Source organism: Etheostoma spectabile, chromosome 12 (assembly GCF_008692095.1).
Source record: "Etheostoma spectabile isolate EspeVRDwgs_2016 chromosome 12, UIUC_Espe_1.0, whole genome shotgun sequence".
Lineage (NCBI taxonomy): Eukaryota > Metazoa > Chordata > Actinopteri > Perciformes > Percidae > Etheostoma > Etheostoma spectabile.
Window position 1 is genome coordinate 18,439,626 of NC_045744.1, and position 11,200 is coordinate 18,450,825.

The 11,200-nt window shown below is 38.8% G+C and overlaps 1 protein-coding gene across 1 annotated transcript in view; it reads left to right on the forward strand.

The window, feature by feature from the left end:
- The window catches only part of carmil3 (capping protein regulator and myosin 1 linker 3), an 83,154-nt gene that overhangs the window by 64,821 nt on the left and 7,133 nt on the right, over positions 1-11,200 (forward strand). Inside the window, 7 exon segments of the mRNA XM_032531342.1 lie at positions 468-593; positions 1,660-1,726; positions 2,184-2,371; positions 3,495-3,574; positions 6,269-6,388; positions 7,431-7,590; positions 10,256-10,604. Coding sequence (XP_032387233.1) covers positions 468-593; positions 1,660-1,726; positions 2,184-2,371; positions 3,495-3,574; positions 6,269-6,388; positions 7,431-7,590; positions 10,256-10,604 — 1,090 coding nt within the window.

Here is an 11,200-nt window from a genome sequence, read left to right on the forward strand (position 1 = left end):
TCTCAGAATATTGCAATCAGAAAAAAACACGCAACAACTGGATTCAAGTCCATTAAAGACATGATTAGACCCTGCAGGATCTCCTCTCTCCATAAAATTGAATTGTTTAAAATGAAGCCAGTGGAAAAGGATGCGAAATAGGATGCAAAAATACATTCTGTTTTGCATTCCATTCACTGCCTCTACCCTTACATCTCATTTTCTTTTCTCTGTTTTGCTGCAGTGCGAGTTTGTCCTCTACCATGCCTCACTCCGCTTTGATAATCAAGAAATTGTATTTTTTTTTCTTATTCTTAATGGGTTTTTGCAAACTATAGCAAAGTACCCTATGCTTTGTTTGCCAGCTTCTTGTGTACAAGGGTGGACACATTTCTCCTCTGAGATTGTGTTGAAGAATATTGTTCCAGGTGTCATCATGGCCTGATTGTGTATACAGTATGTGTTTCAATGTGTGTGTGTTGCATCAGCTGCGGCAGGTGTCTCAGGCAAAGCGTTGGGACGACGTTGGGACGGGCAGACGCACTATCAGGCAGTCCAGATTAGTCGAGTCTCTGGAATTTCCTGATGATGACTTTGGCGTTAACTTAGGAATAGTAAGTGTCTGAGGAATGCTCATATTCTGTTTATGCTTAGTAAGTCAATTGTGAGTTTCTTTTCATTCGGAGGTACATATTTGAATGATTGTTAGTATTAGTTTTAAAAACCTGATGGTTTATATGATGGTCTGTTTTATGTCTATGTTTATAAGGCAGCTAAGGTAGCCATCCACAGATGCAGTTAATTTTAAGGATTCACTGTGCCCATGTTTAACATCAAACATGATTTATTAAATCATGCCAACAATTATTAGGCTATTTTAATAGCCTATACAAAAAAAGGTTTGATGGCTCTTGGCCGCCCTACATGTTATTGTAAGCCAATTTAATATGAAACTTTATTTTCTACAGTATGTATTAGGGGATTTCCGTTCCATCTCTCTTTCAGTTAGGGATCCTTGGCTTAAAAAAACGTTGAAGACTCCTGCTGTAAAGCAACCAAACTGATTGCTGTCTGCTATTTTATTGTTGGTTGTTGAATGGAGAGTTCAGAATTTTTGAAGTGGGGTTGTACGATCTACTTATGCATAGTCAGTGTGTTACCTACAGTAGATGGTGGTTGACACGCCCCCAGTTTGGAGAAGAAAACAGAAGAACCAACACAGAAGCTAAGCATCGTGCTGCTGTGAATGGGGGGCAGCAGCAAAACAGATTTTTGACACTTAGATTACCATAGATTTTCTTTTTAAGTAGGCTTTTTTTAGGTGTCTAAAATCTGCAGAACATTGCTTAGCTTCTGTGTTGGTACTCCTGCCTGCTTCTCTAAACTGTGAGTGTGCCAACCGCCATCTACATGTAGGTAATATACTGACTAGTGGATAAGTACATTATACAACTCAACTTGAAAACATTCAAACTACACCTTTAAGGAGAGTTGTGCTAATGGTTCAAAATGTGCTAGAGGCAGTAATAATGTACCTAATAGCGAAAAACTGAAATGCAATACGTAACTTATTCTTTTTGCTTGCTTTGTGTGTGGATGTCACATCTGTGTTAACATATTTGGATATAGTGTTTGAAATGAAGCCACTGCTTATTGTACATTCATCTCATTTGACAAAAGGACACAATGGCCATTAGAAAGCGGACCTCCAGAACTAGAAGAATTCGTCCTGTCTCCGCCAGACCGAGTGAGTTTTTGTGCCTCAACTCGCAGCTAATTGCCCTCAAGTGCTCACATGTTGTGATTTATTTACAATAATAGCAAGGTAAGGGTCAATTGACTCTCTATTTGTTATACAATTATGAAAGTACTGTATTTCTTCAGCCATACAAGTAGTATGCAACTTACCATAATGAAATGAGTGATCACTTCTTTCAAAATTTAATTAGCTTTATTTTTTTTCTCACCCATGTTAATGCTTATGATAATAGTTAATGTGTTAATGCCAGTGTATTAATATTGCATCTTTAAATGGAAGGATTAAGCCTTCTTAGGTAATAACGTGTAAGAAGATTGTTTTTTTATATTAGTTTTTTCATATTTGAATTTAGAAAAATGTAATGTCATAAAAAAAGTATTTGATTTCAACTTCAGTCAATCCAAAATGTGACCTGAAAATTAATTTTTATTTTGTCTCGTTGTAGGTGTAGGTGATGAGCCCAGTCCCTCTCCTACCCCTACTGCTCCACCGCACTCTGCCCCTCTTACCCACTCGGCATCATGGGAGTGTCTGTCCACCCTCCCCACCAATGGCTCACCCTTGCGTCACGTGACCCACGTCAGGCCTCGCCCACCGCGGAGACACAGAGCAGGGCACCCTCCCCCAGAATCCGTAAGTCGAGGACAACTGCCGGGAAATTGACCTTTGACCTTATTATGAGCTCCAGTAGGCAGGAATCACCTTTTTCATGAGCTTCTTGTAATGGAAAACTCTAAACTAAGGCTGCACCATGCAAGGAAAATATCTAGTTGTGAATATTTTGACTGACATTGTGATTGCGATATGATTCACAATATTGGAGGGAATGATCATTTTTGTAGCATTATTCTTACTTTTATTGAAAATTATTAAAATTCAAAGAAATTATAACGATTATAGTGGGATTTTTGCAAGGATATGTACCAAACAAAGATTTTTTTCTATAGTCTGTAGGATTCGTTTTTTAAGACGGGACATCTCTGCAGCACCACAATACTTAATCCAGAATGGTTTGACGCACATTTTGCCTTTAAAAAATATTGCTCACCCGCTGTGATTTGGATATTGCACTAGTCCATATTATGATTTTTCAAAACATTGCGATAATTGTGCAGCCCTACTCTAAACGGCAGGTTCCCAAACAAATGTTTGAGATTTGTATACAGATCTAATGCTGCAGTATGAAGTTCAGTCTGTGTGTTTCAACAATACGGCTCAGAAAGGTGTAGAGGTGATAAAGTAAACCCAACATGTATAGTTTGCAGGGGTTTCTTTTACCTCTTGACTGCTTTGTGCAAACTTATTTATCTTGTTTGCCATGCCAGTGGCACTTTCCAAAAATAAGTCCTTTTAAAGTAGGAAGCTGTCACATATGTCTCTGTGACTCGATGTTAATCATGCACAGCCATCTCCCAGGGGCCGCGGGGCAGCTTCTAACTTAAAACGGCTTGTTTGTTTGGAGACTTTTTGTTTTTTCGGTACAAACTCAGTTACGGCAGCATGATGAGGAGTTGTTTCACAAACAGACTTCTGTTGGCAATGGATTCTGTTCTGCCAGCCAGCCATTTGAAATGATAATACCTTTTCTCAGCCTTTCAGCTTTGTGCCAACATGACGGATTGATAATTGTTATCCTGTTATTATATCCATTTCCTGTGTGTGTGTGTGTGTGTGTGTGTGTGTGGTGTGTGTGTGTGTGTGTGTGTGTGGTGTGTGTGTGTGTGTGTGTGTGTGTTGTGTGTGTGTGTGTGTGTAGCATTGCTCGGAGAACGGAGGAGTCAATATGCTGGAGGATGGACTACCTGATTTTTACAGCAAGAGAGTTCTACCTGACAGGTAGCTTACAGAATCAGTTTTTGTGCAATCTTTAAATGCAGTAGATTTATCATTACTACAGTGGCCCCCTGAGGACAGCACACACTTTAAGGGAACTGTAGTCCATATCCGGTGGATTAGTAAACCTGATATTTTATTCTTCAGCATCTAAGAGGAGCATATCCAACCAGACATGCAAGATCCTAATCTGACAGCTCTCATTAGATAGTAAGCCTTATCTCTTTATCATGAGAAAATTGTAATGTAATTATGACAAAAGAATTATATTATCAGTTACCATTTAAAAATATACTGGGACTTATGGCTGGTAGATTACTAAAGTGACCTTAAAGCAGCTAGAATCAATATTTTTACATCAACAGTGGATGAAATGACAATGAGAAAGGGGATGCTCTATAGTCTAGCCTTCTCATAATTTTCACATAAAGATGTCCTAATTGCAAGATGCTAATCATGAGATACTGAGTTAGAAATATAGAATTTATAATTACAAGAGAATGTTTATGAGTTTCCTTTCTCCTTTGGATGTGCTTCAATACTATATCAGTATAACCAAAATGGAAATGTTATCAGTTTTCCATCACATTGTATTAACAAAATGATTTCATACATTTCATCCTGATTGGGCTGAAAGTGAATGATATAAATCCTTTGGCTGCTTAACGTGTATCTAGATGCATCAAACTAATTGTGTAGAAAGAGGTGAATCCCATTACTTTAAGTCTTACCATAGGTCACATCTGCTCGGGACACAATAAAAACTATCCTGCTTAACCAAAAATAACAATATATTGATATGCACCTACATAAGAAGTATTCCTCCTCTATGCTACTTACAGTTCATGCTACATGCATTAAAAACAGGACTATAATGTCCTTCTCTATATTACTTTTGTATTGCATGTCATGTCAATAAATAAACAGCATGCTCCTAAAGCACTTAGGCTCAGATGTAGTAGAGAGATTCCATTTGCACTAAATAGAAGCATCATTTGTAGCTTAATTTGTTCAATAACCAGAACATATTCCATTATATAAAATAAATGATCTTGTTTTCTGTCACCGTCCAGCCTTCTGTTTACCCACTAGTTTTCTTTGGAACTGCACAGTAGTCACGCAAAATAGTTTCTGTGCTTTCTCTGTTTTAGAGACTGACTGCCTGTGTATACGGATCTATGGCAAAGCAATTACAGTATATATTGAAAAAAACACAACTAAACTGCTATAATTACAACAATCCCTTTAAAGGTGCCCTGCCACACATATTTCATTATTTTGTGGCAAGTTCTACTTTGGACTCTGTAACATTCTTTTGTGGAAAAAATGCCTTGGTTACCTTGTTTCAAGCTATTCTAGCGTGGTATAGAAAGCCTGCAGGAAGACTCAGCAAATGCAAGTAAAAATGTTTTGTGTGGCAGGACACCTTTAACCAAGTATTTGTCATCAGTGGCACAAGATGTGAAAGCATACTGCAAACCTAATCAATACAATTCCAATAGAGTATTGTATTTGACAGTGTGGTCAAGTCATGCTTTGGCTCATTTTAAAGCTGCTATAATTAATAATTATGTATAAACAATGGATCACATGACTACTTGTATGTGAAATGGCTCACTTGAAGTGATGAACCCAAAGGTAACTGTCTCTCGACTCTACAGTTTCGCTTAGCTCTACTGAACGTTTTAGATTATTGTTTTCAGGCCCGCCATTTTACTGTTTTGGTTCACTAATCGTCAGCATAGTTTTCAGCCGCAGCAGGCTGCTGGTTGTAGTGATTAAGCCATAAAAACACTGTACACTATGTACTCGGTACTATACTAGCTATGAATTTAGCCGCTAAAATGTTTGATCGAGCTTTGCATGCAAGTAAACAATCTGTGTTGACAACAACGAGGCGGAGCACATTGACCAAAATTCAGTCTCAGAACCCATCACCTATCGCCTGATTATGATTTAGCTTATTTATCTGCATTCATATGCAGATTTCTGTTTATAAAGATTGTGAAGCAATCCAGTTGTGGACTTTGTCAACTCCATTCTCACGTCTCAAGTTACTAATCGGACTGTAAACAATGACATGCTCAAGGAAGAGAGAGTCTTGTCTGGATATTCGTTGGCTACACCAATACCCTGAAATATTGGCGGTTTAAATTTACATTAAGAGTAGTGAAATTGTGGTTAAGACTTTAAGTTTTTGTAATGATCATTTCAACGCACTAAAGGTCTGTTCGTATGCTAGCCATTTGTTAGCAACTTATTTCATCTGGGTACATCATAGCTTAAAAATATTGATTTAGATTGTAAGATACGTGGCTCATGGAAATAGTAGTTCCCAAACCATTGTAAGGCCATATGACAGTGTGGGCTTAATGCTCATTAGCAGTGCATGAAAAAGATTCATTGTGGCAGCATACAAATATGCCTTCTGTCAAATATGTTATACCATCTGTACAGGCCCACGATTTATTGTCAACTTTTCACAACAAATATCATGTAGTTAGCTGTTAACACTGAGATCCGCAAGCCAATGATGACTTGCAGAAAATGTATACTGGTCAATAATAATAATAATTGATGGCTAATTGCATTAATAGTACAACTTCACCAAAGTGATTGTATCCATCCGTTCTTTTACTCTGTTGTCTTTTCCAATAACCTCGCTTGCTTCTCCTCACTTTTTTTTTTGCCTTTCAGTCAGTTGTCATCCCTCCATCAGGGCCAGTCGCTGAGGAGAAAGAAGAGACGAAGCGTGTTGTCCATTTTCTCCGGCTTCCGCAAGAACCGCAACTCCACCATCTCTAATCAGGACTCAGAGTCAGTATACAGCGCTGGGGCTGAGTGGAAGGAGGGGATAAAACATTTAAGTGCTCAGAGCCAGAGATTTGAATGGCTGTTAAATTAAGCCAGCGCCGGGCATTAACGTCACTTCATAGATTCATGAATATTTTAATGGAAGAAAATATTTAGCTGTCTCCAACTGTTTTCCTTTGCTTTGAATGTATGGCACATAACGGCTCCATAGCTCCACAGCAGTATTGCAAATAGGAGAAAGTACAAGGCTTAAAAAACTTGTTAAAAAAGTATTATACAGCTTATTACATATACAGCGGAATAACTGTGGGGAGAGTAATGCACTCAGTAGCCCCACTTTGCAAATTTACCTTTTTGAAAGGAGTTACAATTACACAAAATGGAGCAGCAAAAGGCCCTCAGTGAAAGCTAATAAGTAAAGTATGTTTTTCAGCTGACTGAGGAATTGTGGTTAGGCTAAAAAACTGAGTAATCACCTCTGCTGTTTAACAACCACGCTAGAGCGCAGGAGTTTCTCTCCTAAGCAGAGGCCAAGTTTTACAGCAGCCTACAGCAGTCTGAAATAGGAGAATTAAAAAGAGATGACTCATTTTTAGGGTTGCTGTACTGTAGATAGAAATGGCTTTTTAACCACAGTTATCAATGTTATGTCAAATTTTACCTGCAGACTGTTGCTAAGCAATCAAATAGATTGTTCATTGTTGCATTCACATGGCTGCCCTCTGCACCCACTTCTTTTGTCTTTTTACAACAGCTCAGAGTGTGTGGGAAGTGCAACAGCTTACTGCTGACAATAACAGCGGCCAAAGAAGTGTTCAATGAATTAGTGATATAGGAAGTACGAGCTTGCACAATAAATACTTGTAGATTGTTAGTGTACAGTATATTAATAGTATAGTAAGTAAGTAAGTGTACGGGCAAGTTAGATCACAAAACACTAACTCTCATCTTCCCCTGCCTCTTGAGTCGAACTTCATCCCCATAAATGTGTGTAAATATGATCCACTAATCAAAATGTCATGTGTTTTCTGTGCGTCCGTTCCAGCAGCGCCTCAGAGAACGTCTACTCGATGATTCAGCAAACAGGGAGGCCAGAGAGCACTGTTCCTGGAGCAAACGGGACTATGCCTTCAACTCGGCCCATGCAGGGTGTTCCTGTGCATGGGATGAGGGCTGCCAGCCCCTCCTGCCTCATCCAGAGACAGGTACAGTGTTGGAGACAGTCACAGTGAGTTTGATGTGACTGTTAGAAATTCAAATTCTTATGACAGCAAGCAGCTCCAGAGAGTTAATCCTGAACCAGCTTCAGGGGTGCTGCAGTCTAGCTAACTGTAGTCTATATCCACAACGTTTCACTTCCGGGATTGCTTTTTTCCCGCTGGAAATTGCGCTGCATGTCACTCTTTTTGGCCGGATGTCTTTACCTTTCCGCTTTCTTTGTGTTGGTTGATTTATGAGGAATATGGTTAACTGCTCCTCAGATCTCTGCAGGGTAAATCCAGACAGCTAGCCAGACTATCTGTCCAATCTAAGTTTTCTGTTGCATGACTAAAACAACTTTTGAACAGACACATGTTCAACCAAAACAAGTTCCTTCCCGAGGCTTCCTTCCAAAGAGTTCTCCCATCCCAGAATGCTGTGTGGATTTGCCAGACCCTCCTCCGCAGCGCTGTGGAGGACGGTCTGGCAAAGCGAGACTAAGTGAACTATGACCTTGTCTGTGAACTGTAACTTTTTTTAAGTGTGTATTTATTTCCAAATAGCCAAAACATTTTGGCACACTGCATTATTTCTCTGTGAAATAGTGTACCAATCTGGCACGACAAACAGTTAAAGTAAATGGAAATGTGCTATTATTATTTTAATACCATATCTTCTGTCTGCTTTCAATCTACAGTAATCAAATAATTAAATAAATTAAATATAGTTTAACATGGCACGACAAAATGCATAGATGAATGCTGTGCCAACACCTACTATTCCTATTTCTTCTGTATTGGATGTGAGTAGCTTGTCAGAGATGTAAGGGACTATATTGCCTATTTTAAACATTTTAAAGCCTAGTCTATTCTGTCTCTATAGCTCAATTTACACAATTTTTTTTTCCCAACATAGTCTGCCATCCCTGTAACCCAGCACAATGGAAGTGTCCACACATTCAAGCCTCTCTCTCTTTGTAATTGTTCTCTGTGATCTTCTGTAAATCCTGCTAGTTCTCATTATAAAAATTCTCAGTGTTGTAACAGTAGTTCACCTTGATCTGTGTCTCAAACTATGCATTGCTTGGTCCTTGAATTTGTGAAGACTGGTCCTGGAAAGTTTGTAAAAAAAAGTCAAACTCCTTGAATTTGATGTTTGATTGTTCTCTGCTTAAAGTTGTGCGTTCGTGTGTGTTCGTTCGTTCTGTGTGTGTGTGTGCGCGCACACACACACAGAACAGAAACAGTTGCAGTCATTTAAATCCCTTTGGTCCTCAAAGTAGAGTCCATGGATCCTCACTGAGCCTTAAGGGGATTTGAGGACATCCCCAGGAAAATTAGATTTAACTAGAATTAAGAAATGTTAATCGTAGCCTTTACTTTTACCGCTTTTACCCCCAGACTACATAATTCATTCAGTACATCATCGAAAACAGGAAATTCTATACAGCATACAGTGGGGCTCGAATGTTTGGGCACCACAGGTAAAAAATTGTATTATGTGCATAAAGAAGCCAAGAAAAGATGGAAAAATGTCCAAAAGGCATCAAATGACAGATTAGACAATCATATATGTCACAAAAAGTTAGATTTTATTTCCATCATTTACACTTTCAAAATGACAGAAAACAAAAAAATGCCGTCTGTAAAAGTTTGGGCACCATGCAGAATTAATACCCTGTACTGCCCCCTTTGGCAAGTATCACAGCTTGTAAACGCTTCTTGTAGCCAGCCAAGAGTCTTTCAATTCTTGTTTGCAGAATCTTTGCCCATTCTTCCTTACAAAAGTCTTCCAGTTCTTTGAGATTTCTGAGCTGTCTGTCACGCACTGCTCTTTTAAGGTCTATCTATAGATTTTTTAATTATGTTGAGGTCAGGAGATTGTGAAGGCCATGGCAAAACCTTCAGTTTACACCCCTTGATGTAATCCACCGTGGATTTTGAGGTGTGTTTAGGATCATTATCCATTTGTAGAAGCCATCCTCTTTAACTTCAGCTTTTTCACAGATAGCATCAAGTTAGCATCCAAAATTTGCTTAAATTTGATTGAATCCCTTTTTCCTTCTACTCGTGAAATGTTCCCTGTGCCACTGGCTGCAATACAACCAGCTTTGCTATCTTCTTATAGCCTTCCCCTGCTTTGTGAACGCCAACTATTTTCAGTTTCAGTTTTCTAGACAACTGCTTAGAAGAACCCATGGTGCTGATTGTTGGGGCAAGGTCTGATGAGTCTAGGCATTTAAAAGCTTAAGATTGACATCACCTGGTCTTTCCAGACGATGATTGAGAACACTCCATGACACTGTAAGGTCTCAGCTTTCCAAAGGGGGCGGTACATGCTATAAACTCTGCAGGGTGCCCAAACTTTTGCAGACACCATTTTTTAGTTTTCTGTTATTTTGAAAGTGTAAATGATGGAAATAAGATCTAACTTTTTGTGACATATTATACAAATGTCTAATCTGTCATTTCATGCCTTTTTGGTGATTTTTCCATCTTTTCTTGGCTTCTTTATGCATAATAATACACATTTTTACCTGGGGTGGCCAAACTTTTGAGTCCCACTGTATTATCAGCTATGTAAAGCCAAATTACTTTTTTTAAGGTTTGATGACCTATAAATGAGGTTTTTATCTATCTTTTTTTTTTAATTTTTTTTGTCCTTGTCCAGTCCACAGACCTGGTTAGCATGGTGTACAGCTGCATTGGGGCAGAAATCGAAGACTCGGATGTGAGCAGCACCTGTGACATCAAAGAGACAGACCAAGATACTGACGCGTCGACCACCATCTCAGATGTCCCTGCAGATACTCAGACTAATGGCCACGTGGTGTCTGCCAAACAACAGACGGACAGACAGATGGAGACGGGCAGGCAGGAGAGGATCGTACCCCTGACAGACTCAAGGACTGACATGGAAGAGGATAGACAGAGCGGCGGTGGAAGGCCGGAGCCACCCCCACAGAGCACCAAGCCAAGTGTGGCAGTCATGAGGCAGAGACACCTGCAGGAGAGTTTAGGTACTGCAACTCAGACTGCAATAGAAGTTGTATTACATTATTTTATGATTGCTTTGGCTCGGTTTGACCAACCTAGTTTTAAAATAAGTAAGTAACATTTATTTATATAGCTTAGCTTCTATATAGCTATAGAATCTTACCCTAAACACACAAAATGCTGAATTTACAAAACACCAACTCACATGCTCAGTCCTACTAATACAGACAGCCCATTTTAGCATACGTTTCAGTACTTATTACGAAGCATACACATCACTAAATAAAATGTAAACATGTCCACAAAATTGCAGAATTGCAACACAATTGTTAAACACTGCTGCAGTGACACACAGTCACAAGCTAACATAAATGTAGAGTTTTCAAAGGTCATTCTTCAGTTGAATCTTAAGTAAATGACCAGTGCAGATTCTGTCTTGATGAGTTAGATGCTGTTGATAACATTATTTGATAAACACCATAGTATTTTAAAATTAAACAATGTAAATTTGGAGCATCCTGACGTTACTAAAAACAATATTGTCAGATAAATGTATGCTTTGGTATGATTGCTGTAAAAGGATAAAGATAGCTGGTCAGTACTGTGTAATTTTTAGTTT